This window comes from Prionailurus viverrinus, chromosome D2 (assembly GCF_022837055.1).
Source record: "Prionailurus viverrinus isolate Anna chromosome D2, UM_Priviv_1.0, whole genome shotgun sequence".
In the NCBI taxonomy this organism is placed as follows: Eukaryota; Metazoa; Chordata; class Mammalia; order Carnivora; family Felidae; genus Prionailurus; species Prionailurus viverrinus.
In genome coordinates, this window is record NC_062571.1 from 31,898,560 (window position 1) to 31,915,243 (window position 16,684).

General features: G+C 53.8%; 1 protein-coding gene across 1 annotated transcript; it reads right to left on the reverse strand.

Annotated features, from left to right (window-relative positions):
- On the reverse strand, nucleotides 1-6,574 carry NODAL (nodal growth differentiation factor). The gene is made up of 3 exons (XM_047826513.1): nucleotides 6,379-6,574; nucleotides 1,583-2,280; nucleotides 1-153 (listed from the first exon to the last, which is right to left on the reverse strand). Exons 1-3 carry the CDS (start codon nucleotides 6,572-6,574, stop codon nucleotides 1-3), a joined length of 1,047 nt encoding a protein of 348 aa, XP_047682469.1.
- Nucleotides 6,575-16,684: the final 10,110 nt, after the last annotated feature.

The window sequence follows — 16,684 nt, forward strand, 5'->3', positions numbered from 1 at the left end:
TCAGAGGCACCCACATTCTTCCACAATCATGTCTTTGTGATGGTCTAGAAGGACTCTGCCATTGTCCACGTACAGCATGCTCAACGGCTTGGTCTTCACTGGGGCACAGCACGTAGAAGGGACTCGGTGGGGCTGGTATCGTTTCAGCAGGCTCTGGCGGGGGGAAATAAGGTAAAGTCAGTTTCTGGGTACAAAAACAGAAGAAAATGGTTTTCATAAAGGAATCAGCACGCTAACACATCATGAAGTCTGACATGCAAAGTCTAACTTTACAGGCTGTTTAAAAAAAAAAAAAAGGAGCTAAACAGAAGATCCTAAAAGCCCTCTCTGGGTAGAGCAGCAGCAAACTTAACACGTCCTTCTATTGTTCTAGCCTAGCGTGCCTACCAATTCCAAGAAACTCCTGGTTTAGTTCCAGAAACATGAAGCAAAAGCGAGTCATGTGGAAATTCTTGTGGGATTTGTTTTGTTGCCCAGAGAAGGGCGAACGGAGTCAATAGGAGAAAAGGTAACAATCCCTTGGCACTCTGGAACTGGGCCCTGTCCCTGTGGTCCAGCAAAGTCTTTTCAGATCCGAGTGTCACCCGCGAGTTGCCAGTTGGGACTATCTGGGTCTCTGCAGGCCCCCTTAATCATGCAGCAGGTAGGTTAGTGGCGGGAAGTCCCGGGAGAGGCTCAGGCCTCCGCCCAGGGAAGGTCCCACAGAGCTCTGGCCCCACCAGTGCTTCTCTTGCATGAGCTCAGCTCACATACTCCCCAGAGGCTCTGAATCCAAATACTAGGGTCACGATGTTAGGCCCTCTTCTCTGTTTTCTCCCTCTCATTCTCCCTTTGTTTTCCTCCACCACCTTCTAGACCTTAGGCTGATGAGTGTGGCACCTGGGGGTAGCCTCGGGCCTTCTCTACTGCAAAGAAACCTCCTCTTTCAGGCAGCAAAAGTACAGTGGGTGGAAATGGTATTATGCCAACCATGGCCCCATAAATGTGGCCCCCATTTCATCAGCGAATCAGACTCCTAGTAATGATAATACAACATCACACGTGCTGGTTATCTGCCCACAGATGTACATGGGTATATGTATCGTCTCCTTGAACCCTACGACATTCCTGTGAAACACGGCGTTGCCGTCCCCATTTCATAGGTGGTAAAACTGAGGCTCAAAGAGACTAAGCAATTTGGTCAATATCACCCAGCTAATCTGTAGGAATCAAATCCAGGTTTATTCCCAAAATCCAGATTCTGAACTCCCTTTCCTGGAAATCAGGGCTGAGGGGAAGCTGAGACCTTCTAGTCTATACCCCGCCACCCCTAATTTTACGAAAAGACCAGGAAGAAGTCCTAAGGGAGCGAGGTGTTCGAGGTTACCCGGTGGTGCATGACTCCTCCTAGGCCCCTCTGAGGCTGGTGCCACAGGCCATCCCTATATCCCAGCACAGCAGCTGGCACACTGTTGGTGCTCGGATAAGTGAATGAATGAACAGCAATGGGATCGCAGAGCTCGAGTCCTGTCCCCCGATCCGGCAGTATGGCCACTTCTCCCGCAGAGCCCGCCGCCTCCCCTCCCCTGGCAGGGCTCCGCACCTGGATGTATGCGTGGTTGGTGGGATGGAACTCCTCCCCCACAGGGTTAGGACACTCGCCCTCACAACGGTAGGCGTTGTACTGCTTGGGGTAGATGATCCAGGAGCCCCATCCGATGAGGTTGAAGTCCACCTGGAACTTGACCTTCCGACACAGCTGGCTTCTGTCCGGCAAGTGGTGCCGGCGGTGCCTCCGGCCCCTCTCCTGGGAGAGCTGTCCCTCTCGGGCCCGCCAGGAGCTCTCCGCCTCCCACAGCAAGGTGGAGCCACCCAGCCGCCTCTGCTCTGGGGAGAGGTTGGAGTAGAGCACGAGGAGCACACTGGCGACCGTCGGCACGGGAGGCCGCTGCAGACACTCTCTAGCCAAACTGGACGCCTGCTCCGCCAGCTCCCCAGGGTGCTTCAGCCACTTGGAGAGAGGCCTGGTCACCTCCAGGACCATGCTGCCTGAGGAAAAGGTCATCTGGGACAGAGGAACAGTGAACGAGTCCATCCGAAGACGCTCCCGGCAGTCGGCTGGGTCCTGCTCCGCATCCGGCTTTAGCTGGTGCAAAATCTCGATGGAGGGCAGCACACCAGGGGGGAGGTCCACAGGGCCGGCCAGCTGCAGCCGGAGCTCGGCCCACACCAGATCCTCCGCTTGGCTCAGGAAGGAGAAGTCAAAAGCAAAGGTCCAGTTCTGCCCATCGGCGTGCACATCTGGGTGGGGAGAAACCAGGAAGGAAGCAGGGTGAGTGGGGGCCCCCTGTATGCTCCCCAGAGCTCATGTTGCAGCCTTCACCTGACAGGGACCCTCTCAATCCTCACCCCAACCCTACGAGTTGGGAATGTGGAGTCCATTTTAGTCCAATTCAAATCGAGGCTCAGAGAGGTTAAATTACCTGCACGAGGTGGCGGGGCCAAGAATTGACCCAGATTTGCCCAACCGCAAAGCCCACACTCCAAATCCCGGTCCTGCTGTTCCCACTAAGACACCCCCCAGCCAGAGAACAGCTCGTAGACGCTGGATGCGTTCTCTCCCTGCTCTTTGGCCAAACCCTGAGCTTTCTCACCTAAACCCTGGGCTTCCCCTCACCCTGTGACCCTGAGCTCCCCAGACTCCCGTTTTCTCATTGGAAACGGTGGCCTGATTCACGGGCACGTGGAAAGGCCCCGAACCTTCTTGGGAGGCCCAGGCAACAGAAGCCCAAGGCCGGCCACCCTCTCCTCCACCTATTCCTAAAGATGGAGGCAGAAACTTCCGGGGTTTTTGACAACCTCACACATTCTAAGCATGACTTTGCACTGACCTGGCAGTTTTCCAACCAGTGGGCTTTCCCATCTACCTGCAAGGTGCTCATCACCGCCCCCTGTCAGGTCATTCACACACCTGGGGCAGACACAGCCTGCACACAGCTGGTCCCAGCCCCCTCCCCCAGCCTGGTCCCAGCCCCCTCCCCAAGATGACAAAACCCAAAATGGATGAAACAGAATGGGGAAGCGTGTTCCATTCATCTTAGTCCCGGACTAATTTGGCCCAATATCTGGGAATAGCATGTATGTGTGCATGCTAAAAGTGACCTTGAACTTGTTTCGAGCCCAGTTTCCTCTCCTTTGCAATGGGAATGGTCATGCCCTGCCCATCTCGGCCTCATCACAAGCTTTCATGGAAATAAAGAGGGTTGACCGTCTGTTGCTAAATAAAAGTCAGGGATTATTCATTCCTTAGAATAAAAACACTGACCCTTTTGCGAACAGATCTCAAGGGTAGTGACGATCTCCGATTTGGGTCCACTCTGGGCAGACCGCACGACAGTTTCCTTTTTTTATTGCCTCCTAGAGCATCTTTGGTGAGATGATGTAAGTGAATTTCCCTGAGAAATCCAGCCTGCATTATTACAAGGAAGCAGTTTCCAGCTTCAGCCTCCTGGCAGCTTCTCCGAGCCCATCCCCAGAGGCTCTTCACTTAATTTCCACTTCCCTCCTCATTAGCACCTGTAGGGGGCAATAACCCGCCCCTGGCTAGCAACTCTCCCTGGAGGTGTGGGGAGAGGCCTGCATTACCCATTGCCCACTGCAGCACCCCCTAGCCACCTGGGGATTCCGTGGGACGTGTAACAACTCCTGGCCACCTGCACCAGGAGTTAAAGACTTTTCATCTCAAGTATCCACCAATGAATGGCCTTTTAGAGGAAGACATTCCAGCTCAGTGATCAAGAGCAGGGGCTCTCGTGCCTCCTATGATGGTTCAAATCCTGCCACTTGCTGTTTAACACTGGGCAGGCTAGTTTCCTTCTCTGGGCCTCAGTTTCCTGCTTTGCAAAAGGGAGCCAGTGACAGTATCACCTCACAGAAGTGTTAGGATTCGCTGAGATAATGTGCAGAAAGTGTTTGGCCCAGCACAACCAACGTGCAATAGGTGTCAGCTGTCATCAACCACTTCCTTATTATTGCGGACGTCCAAGGTTAGAAACGAAGGTGTCCAGATAGGTAGTGAAAGACCTGGACAGAAGAGCAAAGTCAGCCATTACCAGGATGGACAATGTGTATGGAGCGCTCCTTCCCAGTGGGGCGGAGTCTCTGACTCCATGACCCCACCCCCAGCCAAGGGGTCCTTGGGACACAGTGCTGATAGGTTCTCTTAGATCGGTCTCTGGTTCTTGTTAGGATAGGGGTGTCTAATCTTTTGGGGGTCACCGATGCTTGCTACAAGCCAAGAATGCTCTCCCCAGGAAAGAAAGCATCTCCCACTTCTACAGCAAATGTGATTTGTTGGTATCAGGTATCAGGAAAGGGTTCGTGGACACCCTGAAACCTATCCACGCAACTCAACAGAATCGGCCACACAGGCCCCAGGGATATTCTTGACCCGCATCCAATTCTAAAGAAGAAAGTGGTTGGGCCCATGCCCTGGGGGTTCCCTCACCCTCAAACAGGATGCTGAGGCCGAGTTAGGATTCCAGGCTCCGTAGGAAAGGAGGGTGTGGGTATGACGCTAAGTGTCCACTCTACATTATTACAAACTAGCAGTTAATTGCCACTCATTGCTTCCCGGGCCAAGCATTGTCTCTTTGAATCCTCCCCACCATTATCACGGTTTCGCAGATGAGAGAAAACTGCAGGTCGGAGCTGAGGCTGGCTCCACAGCCACAGACGAAGATGCAAACCCAGTTTGGTTAGACTCCAGCACCCCGTTTCCCGCTTTACAGGTGCAGCAAGACAGATAAACCCAAGAGGGAAAGGAGCAGTTAGACCATCCCTTCTCCACCCGTGTCCCTCCAGGCAGGCTCCTCTGGCTGCTTTCAAAAACTGAAACCAGTTCACAACACTGTGAATGTACTTAAAGTCACTGTACATTTTAAAAACAGTAAAATGGTAGGCTTTGTCATGTATATTTTGCCGCATTCACACACAAATGAGGCAGAAGGAAAGCCAGCCCCCGCTTTTACAAAAGGGGAAACTAGTTCTGCAAGGGATACACCAGGAATTGGGAAGCAGGGTTTGAGGGAACTGAACCCAGTTTTCCAGTCTCCCAGACTCTCAAACCACCACGAACCTTCCGGAACTCTCCAGAAGGAGAGAGTGAACTAAAGAAGGGCACTCTCTGCCCCTTTGCCCAGCCTCCTCCCCACACCAGCTTTCCGGTAGAGGGACTGAGCAGAGCCCTCCAGTAATTTCCAAGCCCCTCGGGTGTCCCTAAATCTGGCTGATCCCCAGATGACCCTTCAAGAGGGGTCATCGGCTGTCTGACCCCAGACGTGGCAGGCCAGGGAGCTAAGAGCCCCCACCCCCGCACCCGACCAAAGGGCTGGCGGGTGGCCAATTAGGTCAGATGATCGGATGTGGATTGCGCCCCAGCGTGGGGGAGGGCCGTCTGGCCCCAGCCGGCAGAGGGAGGCACAGGCCGGCGCAGGGCGGCAGGGGTCTGCCCCCGACCCCAGGAGTCAGGATGTGGATTGCATGGGGCAAGGGGACCCCGCGGAAGGGGTCCCTCCACTCAGCACCCACCTGTCCGTCGTGCCCGATGCCCAGAGCGCCCTGCCCCGACTCCGAGGGTGAAACTCCCGCGTCACCACGGTCGCTGAGCGTTTCCCCCAACCAAATCTAGGCCCCGAACCCGGTACTACTCGGGACACTGGCACCTTCCCGGCCTGGACTCGAGTCCCCAAGCCTGCCTCAGTTCCCGACTTCGGGGCACTCCACCTCTAGTGCCGTATCTCTGAACTATAATCCCTGATGTTTGTTACGCGCTCGGTGCTGGGTTTCGAAGTTCGCGGGCAGCCTCCGGCATCCATTCACCCTGACGCGCGAAAAGAAATTCGACAGAGCGTATGTAGCAATAATAACGACCACTGTATTACCATGCCTGGTTTTGTGCTAAGCGTTTTATGTGCTTTGTCACCTGGCGCTCGCCACACTTTTATAAGGGAGGGACTGCTGTCCCCATTTCACGGAAGCGCAAACCGAGGCGCCCGGAGGTTACGTAGTTGAACAAGACCGCATCGTCGACCGGCGCAATCGGGCTCCCACCCTCCAGCGCTGCGCTCTACCCACCCTAAACCAAGGCCCAGAACGCAGGGGTCTCCGCCCCGGGGCCCTTCCCGATGCCAGAATCCCCTCCACCCGCCGACCCTGCGCGCCGAGCTAGTGCCGACGCCGGTGCCACCCCAGACCTGGACCCCCGATGCTCCTCCCTCCCAGCGCAGAGCGCCCTCAGCGGCGGGGTCCCCAGCCCGGAGCCACCCTCCCGCAGCATTTCCCAGCGCCCTTCCGGAGTCCCAAGGCGCCCCCGGGGCTCGGCGGGACTGCGCAGCCTACCTTGCGCCTGCAGGCTGCGGATGATGTCCGCCCGGGGCAGCGGGTCGCGGTAGAGGCTCAGCATGTACGCTAGAGGGGACGGCGACGAGGGCTGCCCCCGCGTACGGAGGGGCGACGGGGTCACGGTCGCGGCGCCCGCCTGGAGCAGGGCCCACCAGGCGTGCAGGAAGAACCAGGGCAGACGGGGGGCTTGCATGGTGGGCTGGCTGGGCCCGGAGCGGCGCCTCCGCCCCTTTTATCCTGGGCCTTCGCTGCCGCCCCGCCCTCTCCCTCCTTCCCTGGGGGAAGCCTTGGGATCCTGTACCTCCCCCCCCAACACCCAGGGGGGTGGCCCCCAGAGGGACCACCTGCTGCGGGAGGGCCAGACCTGAGCCTGGGAGGGAGGAGACCCGCTGAGCTAGAGGAGCCCTTAGGTCCCGCGACCCTCTAGTTTGCCGCGTTTGAGGACCCTGGCACTCTGCTACTTTAGATACTCCAGGCCATGTTTCTGAGGCCCTGGTAAACTCCTCACCCTCAAACTGGCAGGTCAGAATTGTGGCTTCCTTGCTCTGCCTTAACGTCGGATCCCTGCCCTTTCCTGTTTCTCCAAGCTCCAAATGGATGTATGGCTCAACAGCAGCAGGTAGGGAATGACAGTGCATCCTGGAGGCTCTCAGGCCAGGTGAGGCCCCAGGCTGACCCGCGATGCTCCCCCCCCCCCCCCCCCCCCCCCCGGCCAGGTGCCAGCCTTCCGGGCCCTCACCCAGATGGCCTGGGGGAGCACTCCTGGCCTTAACTGGCAAGGCCTGTCTGGATGGCTCTGGGAAATCAGGGGTGACGGTACTGGGAGTTGCTGGAACCAAGAAGGTGAGCTCCAGAGGAAGGCCCCTGGGGACCTGCCTCAGACAGGGATGGAAGTGTTCTCTAGAAGGCAAAGGGCACAAGTGACCAGGATGAAGGACACACTTCTCCATCAGAAAGGGGAAGTGTTTCAGCAGAAGCCGGAGCCCGGGGCATAGCTAACAGGGTGATCCCGGCCCCTGAGAGTGGAGCACGTGTGATGGGCATCATCCCAGTGATTTCAGGAGAAAGGTGTGTCCTGTGTTGTCCATGGCCTGCAGTCCCTGTCTGGCCTGGCAGTTGCCCCCGGGGGACCTGGGTTTCAGCTCAGGACCTCTCATTTCCCTTTCTCTGGGCCCTGCTTTCCTCAGCTGCTTGGGAGTGATCCTCATGCGGCCTCCCTTCCGGGTGCCGTCACATCAGAGCTGGAACTACCTATAAAGAAATATAAATCCCTGCCCCTTGTCAGGCCCCAGCTGTTTCCCTCAGCACAGGAGGGCTCCTCCTCCCCACGTCCTTTCTTAGCCTGGGCGACATTTACTGAAATGCTCTGTGCTGGGCCCACGTCCAGGCCTTTCACAGGACGCTCCGGCTCCAAAGAACCACAGGCTCGGCCCGGAGCAGGTACAGACAGTGGGAGGAGGCCCGGCAGGTTCAGCTGGGAGCTCCAAACTTGGGGGGTGGGGGGGAGGCAGGTAGCTGGGGTGGAGCTGGTCCACCCAGCAGGAAGGAACCTCACTGTCACCGGGAAGAGAGTGGGGGAGGGGCGGGGACAGCGAGGGGGAGCGGCAAACCACGGGACCTGGACAGTCTGCTCTACCAGCAGCTTTTAGTTCCGTAAAGCTAAGGACCGCCTTGTTTGTTGTGTTTTCACCATTGTACCCATTACAGTTGGGATCCCAAAAATCTTTGCTAAGTGAGTAAATCAGGGAATGGCACTGTGTCCGGACTTGCCCGAAGACAAGTGTCACCCGGGGGTGTTTGTTAAACTATTGACTCCTGACCTCTAGAATTAGAATTTGGGGAGAGGGCTTGGCCATCTACATATTTAACAAGCACCCCATGATCCTTACCAGACAACCTTGAGAACCTGGGTGGTCTGGAGTTCTCGTCACAGTTTGGACCCCCGCTCCCTGTGTTCAGGTTCCTTCCTCATCTATAAAACATTACTGGAGATCCTCCTTCCATACGGATTAAATGAAACCATTGTGAAAGTGCCTTGTGGACTCCAAACCCTGGTGTATTTGTAAATCCTTATGTGTGTGGATATTATTATGCTCCCTGGCTGTCATTCAAATTTCCCAGCGTGGGAGCTTGTCGGTTCTGGGTTGTTGGTCCCAGCCCTCGCATCAGACCCTTCCCCAGAGGCAGAAGGCAACCCTCCTACGGGTTGTGAATATACAGATTAAAAACACAATGACAGATTATGGTTAGTGCAAGGGAAACCCCTGGCGAGGACATGGGAACCAAGAATGGCAACAGAGGGGAGTGCCTATAGCTAGACAGAGGTACAGGAATCAGCCTCCCCCAAATCCAGAGCTCCCCAGTCCCCACGTGACCTAGAATCCAGGTGGTCCCTGTTTCAACAGGGACATTCAGCAGTCTTTACCCACCAAGGTTGGGAAAGGAACAACAAAGAAGATACATCTATTTCTCATAGTGGACCAGGAGCTCCTTGAAATTAAGGAGAACGCTTTATTCATCCTGTGTCCCTTGCACTACGTGACACATGGGAGGTCCTCGATAAACCTTTTAGCTAAAGTGAATGATTACGGCAACAGCTAACATTTATTGAGTGCTCAAAGCAATTGGCACTCTGCTAATCACTGAGCTGATTTTATCATCACCCCTGCTTCAGAGATGAGAAAACAGAGGCTCAGAAGAAACATGGTAATTGGCTCAAGGCCACAAATTTACAGGTGGGAACAGCCAGTACGTGAAGGGCAGGTCTCTGCTTATCACCTAAACCGGTGCTTTGAGCCTTACTGCTTCCCCGTAGATGAGAGGGTGAACGTGTGCCTTGTACTAGGACTTAAAAAACTCTCAGTCTTACCTTTCCCGGGGTCCAGGAGCGGCAGACAGAGCTCCTTCCTGATGTGTATTGGCCCAGAGCCACGTAGGGGCCTGGAATAGCTCTCTGACCAGCAAGAGCCACTCTGTCAAAGCCCATCCGTCACGGATCTTTCTGCAGCTCCGGCACCCCAGAAGAAACCGAAACTGTCACCTCTTCGGGACAAAGGCTCACGGTCCTCCTTCTCATTTTTAAAGGGTATTTGTCCATCCAGGATCTCTTTCCTGCAGGAAGGACCAGAACTGCCCTCTTCCCAGGCGGGGAATGACACCTTCTCGCTTCCCCTGCCCCAGACGGACTGGCCGACGGATTACCTGACCTGGGAGATAACCTCTCAGGGTCGTTCCAGCTGCCTGGAGGAGGGAGAGCAAAGTCCCTCGCGGTTCTTGAATGCTTTCCATCAGGCTGTTCCACACCCTTCCTCTACATGAGTAACATATGCGGCATGGTTAAGTGCTGGGGCCGTGAGGTCAGGCTGCCAGGAGGCAGAGTCGGGATCCCTCTCTGTCACGATCTGAGTGTATTAGACCAGTCACTGACCATCTTGAAGCGTCTGCTTCCTCGGCTATGAAATGGAGATACAGGATAGGTAGTATCTCCTTGACAGGAATGTTGTAAGTAGTAAACGTGAGTAAAGCGCATAGTGCCGGTAGCATCCGGCAGTTTGTGGATTCATTCATTGAACAAACCTGCTTTTCTTCCAGTGAGTCTACAGCAGGTTAACTGCAAAAGCTAGATTTTCTCGGGGGGCTAGGCAAGAAGGCATTTCAGGTCTGCGCATATTTAATGAGCATTTCCTATGTGCCAGTGTGACATTGGCTATCTTACTTTCCCAGCACACCTCTGCATTTCATGTGCCCCTTTTTCTGCATGTATGTTTCCATCGTATGCCCCTGGTGAACTGCTTAATTACCAACACACCTCTTAAAAATCCCTTCCTCGGGGTGTCTGGGTGGCTCAGTCGGTTAAGCATCTGACCTTGGCTTAGGTCATGATCTCACAGTTCTTGTCGGGACACGTGACACAGCCCGTGTCGGGCTCTGTGCTGACAGCTCAGAGCCTGGAGCCTGCTTTGGATTCTGTTTCCTCTCTCTCTCTCTTTGTCTCTCACGCTTTGTCTCTCTCTCCAAAATAAATAGTAAACAATTAAAAACATTTTTTTCGAAAGTCCCTTCCTCTGCAGACCTCTCACCAACTCCCCAGCAATTGAGCAGAGGACACTTCTAAGTATGGCACTCATAGATCAGTTGCCCAAATTCTCTTCAGTGGCTGCCACTGGGCTGTGAATTCCCAAGAAGCAGGGATGGCTCCTGACTCACTTCTCCTGAGGCGCTAGCCGCTGGTTCATGGCTGAACTTTGCTTGCTGTGATTTGCGGCATAGATGAATGAATCCAATAGTGGAAATGGTGGCTCTAAACACAGGCTCTCGGCTTCCACGGTGGCTCTCTGTGATCTGGAGATAGAGACCCCGCCCTCCCCGCCCCCACAATGCCCTTGTTCCCCAAATGCACTCCAGCCCCATGGAAATACCGACCCTTCCCCCAAAGTACAAAGCCATTCTTCCTCAGTCCAGAGTGATTTTGCCCCTTCTTCATTCACACAAGACACTCCTGTTTATCCCAGTGTCCAGCTTAACGGTTTCCTCTTCCACAAGGGCCTTCTTACGTGGTCTCTCTCCCCCTGCAGGCTCTGATCCGAGCCATTCTCTGTTGAAGGTTGAGGTCCTCGAGCCCTTAGGAGTTTTCCACCAGGGAGCCTGCTGCCTGGCTCGCTTTGCATTCTTCATCCTTAGCAAAGGGTTTGGCGCTAAGTGGACGTTACAAACCATGCCTGTGGCCAGCCTTGGCTTATAGCGCTCTTTGGTCTACTCCCAACAATGTTTCGCAACGTTTTTATTTAAATCGCCAACACAAAAAAAATGCTTTAGATTTTGAATAACATAGTTTTGCCTCTTTTTAAAGTAATCTGTACACCCAACCTGGGGCTCAAACTCACACCCCTGAGATCAAGAGTCTCATGCTCTACCGACCAAGCTAGCCAGGTGCCCCTGAATAAAATAGTTTTATTTCATCATTTGAGAAATGGAAAGGTCTTGACCCTCATTTCAACGTGGCAAGTGTTCCCTAAAGCTGAATAGTAACTGCTTTCTTTAGGAGGGTCCGTTCTCTACACGCCACAGTCCCCAGCTCTCCTTAACATGCTATACCCATCTGCCCGGCCCCCGGGACATATGAGTTTGAGACCCCTGCTGTAGGTTGCATGAGAAAAAGACACTCTGGAATCAGTTAGGAAACACGGACTCGGGAGTTTTCTCCACAGGGACTAAGCCACAGACTGTGGGTACCCGGCCCAGGCTGGATAAGCTAGAGATAATCTATTATTTAGTAAGTGCTTACCATAATGTGCTTGCGTTATCTAATTTACCCTTCCTATCCCTGTGAAGCAGACTGGATATTTACTCCCATTTCACAGGTGAAGAAACTGACATGGAGCTTGCTCAGGACCGAATGCCTAGCGAGTGGTAAAACTGTGCTGGACCCTCAGTTATTCTGATCCTGGAAGTGATACTGGACACGACCGCACCCAGCACAGTCATTTCCTAGCCCCCTTGCACAGAGAGGCCTCTCCCTGCTTACCCCATCTCAGCTGACCTCCTGCACTCTGTCATGTCACCGTGTTCCTTTCTTCCGTGCTCAGAAATTGATTTGTTCGGTGCTGTTCATTTTTGTCTGTTCCCTCCCGCTCTGGGCGTTAAGCCAGATCCACTGTCTGTTCAGTTCACCACTGAACCCCCGGGCTTGGCACAGTTCTGACCCATGCAAGTGCTCAGTACATATTTATTGAGTGAATACATTGAAGCCGGTCCCTGGACTGGGGGGCGCACAGGTAAGATGGTAAGGATGGGGAGACGCTGCTTGATCCAGTGGCCACAGGTAAGCCCCACAGGTCACCAGCTTCCTCTGGTTCCAAGTTCGTCCATCTCGCTGTCCTCAGCACGTGGTGGTGGTGGGGGATCATAGTAGACGTTCAATAAATGCTCAGTATCCCTTTCTTAGCATGCTGATGTTTTACATCAGCAACAGAATGCCTCCTTAGTGCTCCTGGCTCCTTAGGGCCACGATTCATGTTAGGGAGTCCTGTATGCCACCCTCTCACTTCCTTTCTGTCTCCGGATCCTTTCACGAGCTGCGTGATCTGAGCAAGGCTGGCATCACCCTCCTAGAGGGGAACCAGCCTGACATAGTACAGCTGGTAGGGGCCAGGCCTGTCTGACTCGGAGTCTCATGCTCCCTCCAGCCCCGGCTCTCCTTCCCAACCCCTCCTGGGTAGAGCCCAGACTCAACTTGTGCTTCCCACAGGGTCAGGAGGTGAAGGCTCAGCCCGCCCTGGGAAACAAACAAAGAGACCACCAGGAGGATCCCTCTCCTCCCACTGGGAAGCTTCTCAGAGATTCCCATAGCCCAGCCAGCCACCCCTGCCTCCTGCCTCCCACCTCCCTATGTCCTCCCACTGAGACTCACTGGTGCTGAAATTGGGCTGGAGTTGGATGACACAACCTAGTCTGGGGCTGGAGAGCCTGTGCGAGTGTGTGTGTGTGTGTGTGCGTGTGTGTGTGTGTGTGTAGGGCAAGGAAAAGAACCAGAACTAAGGGCAAGCACTCAAGGGAGCACATACTGTGGGAATAAGGAGTGCTTAGGGAGTGCCCCCCGGGTGCCAGGCATGGGCTATGCTGAGAGGTCTATGTGCACTACGACTTGGGGTCTCCCTAAACTGATCGCAGTAATCCCCTGGAGCACTTAGTAAAGATAAAGGGAGCCCCAAGAGTCAGGGTGCACTTTTAGTGCTCTTTGAAATGTTAACCACATCAAAAGTATAAATGCTAGAAACTTACAAAAACCATCCGTTGATAAGTGTAATTATTTAAATTCCTCTTGTACTTACTTGGTTTCGTGAATTTGTAATAAGACATTTTAAATTTAATTTTGTCGTTTCAGTCAACATTTGCTATCTTCCAAAAAACACAAAATGAAAATTTCATTATTTGAAATTTAAAACAACCCAAATGTCCATCAGTGGGTGACTGGATAAACAGATTGTAGCGTATCTGTACGTCGGAATGCTACTTGACAATTAACTGTTGAAACAGGCAATGAGGCTGGCCCTCAAAATAATGATGCTGACTTAAAGAAGCCAGACAAAAGATAGTGTATACTGTTTGATTCCATTTCTGTCCCATTAAAAAAATTTTTTTTAACGTTTATTTATTTTTGAGACAGAGAGAGACAGAGCATGAACGGGGGAGGGTCAGAGAGAGGGAGACACGGAATCTGAAACAGGCTCCAGGCTCTGAGCTGTCAGCACAGAGCCCGACGCGGGGCTCGAACTCACGGACCGCGAGATCATGACCTGAGCCGAAGTCGGCCGCTTAACCGACTGAGCCACCCAGGCGCCCCATTTCTGTCCCATTTTAGAAAATGCAAACTAGTGATTGTAGAGAAGCGGTGCAGAATGTGGCTCAGGGGTTGTCTAGGAGGAGAGGAGAGACGGAGAAATTACAAAGGGGCACAAGGGAACTTGTGGGCGTGATAAATACATTCAGTGTCTTGATTGTAGGGATGGTTGTGTAGTATGTCAAAGCTTACCGAAATGCACACTTCAAATATTTGCAGCTGTTGTGTATCAATCATACCTTACTACAGTTGTAACAATGGGGGCAGCTGGCTGGTTCAGTCACCAGAGCAGGTGACTCTCGATCTCCGGGTTGTAAGTTCGAACTCCACGTTGGGTGTAGAGATTACTTAAGAAAATATTTTAAAAAAGGAAAATACGGTTGTGACGATGGATGCAAACATAATAAACCTTCGAAATATGAACATTATTATTCAAAATCCGTAAGACTAACTACACATAAAAGAAAATTAAGCTGCAATGTTCTTTGTAAAGTTGTAGCATTTATGGTTCTGGAATAGAAGTGTATGTAACAGACTATACTTCCGCTAAAGCTTAAAAGGGCACTGAGACTTTTGGAACATCAAAGTCCGCCAACTCTATAGACTCACTTGGCGAGTCTTAATAAGTGAGACGGAAAACAGCACCATTTCTTTCATTGTCTTTTTTTTTTTTCTTTCTCTCTCTTCTGTCTTTCCAGAAACCCACAAGCGTGGCGCTGCTGTCGGCTTTCTCTACAATTGGGGGTCTGAGGCTCAGAGGGGCTGGGTGCATTGTCGTTAAAAGCAGTGCTGGGATCCCAGTCCCGGGAAGTCTGACGTCAAAGCCTGCGCTTGGGGTAACTCAGGCAGGGTGGAGGGACTTGTATTTCCAAACTCCACCAAGCCCTGTGCCCCGTTAGCTGCTGACCACAAGGCTGGCCAAATCCCAGGCTGGTGCCTCCCCCACTCACATCAAAGGGCCCCAGACTTCAAAGGCAAGTTGAGGGGAGATGCACATACCTGGCTTTCCCAGGAGAGCCCAGGAGAGCTAATATGATTAACCAGAGACCCAATGGGGCAGGAAGAGTCTTCACGGAGCAGATAATTCAATGGAAGGAACTCGAAAACATTCTCACCCACCACCCACCCTCAGCATCTTTCATTCTGTGGCTACTAACACTCTAGACACCTGGGAATTAGGGGTGAGGTGGGGGCTATATCAAATGTGTGTCCATTCCACAGATGGAAAAACATGCTGGAAACCAATTGTTTACCAATTTTGTGCCAGGCATAGTGCTGAGTGTTTTGGACACATGCCTCCCATTATATTCTGTAAGTGTAATTATTCCCATTTTACTGATGGAAAAACTGAGGCTTGGATGGCTTAAACACTTGCCCAAGTTCAAGTCGGCACTAAGCAGCTGAGCTGGTATTGGAGCCCAGGTCCGTTTTGACGCTAGCCCTCATTCTCTATCCTATCATTTGGAAGAGGACAAAGAGCTAAGACCCCAGGGTGCTCTTCCTGTCTTTCCTTCACTCCGGTGCGAGGGCGACAGACACAGGAGGTGGCACTGTGCCTGGCTGCCCACTCACCACATTCGCATCTTTGGGGGAAAGGGACTGGGTAATAGTCCCCACGATTTGAGATGTTATAAATCTATAGGACCCCTCACGTCCCCACCCCATCCCTTGGCTCCCCTTGTCCGTCCTCCCTGTGGACTGCACCCTCAGAACCATGTTCTTTCCCTACTGGGAAGATTTAAGATCCCAGGACCCTGTTTCCGCCTGTACCTGCCTCAGGTCCTGAGCTGCCCTAGCAGGGCTGAAGGGACTGGTAACAGAGACCTACAGGGCCCTGCCCTGGGCGGCATCCCTCCAAGAAACCCACGACCCCCAGGGGGCCTGCACGGGGAGAAGGTTTTGGTTTCAATCAGTACCAATTACACTTGTGGTAGTTTGCGGGGAGGTGAAGGGAGTTGGGACACCTAAGATCTCTCAGCTCAACCCAGACCAACATGGGACCTTGGCCAGGGCACATGGCCTCATGGAGCCTGTTTCTGCATTTGGCCTGGTTCCAGGGCCCTTACATCATGTCCCCTGTTACGCACCTCCTCTTAGGCTACGAGCTGCCAGGGGACAGAAGTCTCCTTTGACCCTGCGCCCAGTGCCCTATGTACAACGGGTGCTATAAATGAGGCCACAAAGGGCACTTTTCTTGTCAGAGAGCTTGCTTTCCCCATGAAGGTTGGTTGGTTGTTGTCATAGGGAGGTGGCCCAGGCAAAGGAAAGGAGCCCCCGCTTTGGAGGAGTCAAACCTGTGCCCGTTAGGGTGAGTGCCTGCCTCTGGTTCGCTTCTGTGTTTGTGGAGAGGGTCTTAAAGGGATGTGAGGGGGCGGTCAGCCTCTCACGTCTGGCGCTGTGCGGGTACAGCTGACATGCCCAGAGGTCACGGCGAAGGCCAGGGAGTGAGCGAGTGCGGGCACCCTGCGGGACCCGCTCCCGGGGCGGGGGAAGGGGGGAGCATGCCAAGGACCACCCCGATGACTCTGCCAGCAGGCCCAGCTGCTGCAGCGTGCCAGGGGACAGGAGGCCAGAGGCAGCGGTGAGTGTCCCTCCGGGGCCGTTCTGGCGGGGAACGCTCTCTCCCCAAGTCCCAACCTGAGCTCGCTGGAAGCCGTGGCTGCCCTGTGGGTTCCGCCCAGAACTCAGTGCCCCCCTGGGGCATCTCCCCGGCCCTGCGGGTCCTGGGAGCCCCACCAAACGGGGGCAATCTGAGGTGAGCCCCTGCTTGGGCAGCAGGGGGGTCAGGGCTGTGGGGGCAGCTGGATGTGTGCCCCTCCCATTGCCCCATCCCCACCCTGGGCCTCTGTCCAGTAGCCTAATTCTCCTGCTGCTGGCCTGGAGGCGTGGCATGTACCTGCTCTGTGAAACGGGGCCGGCAGGATGAAGTCCTAGTTCAGGGCCATGTGCAGAGCCCCCACTTGG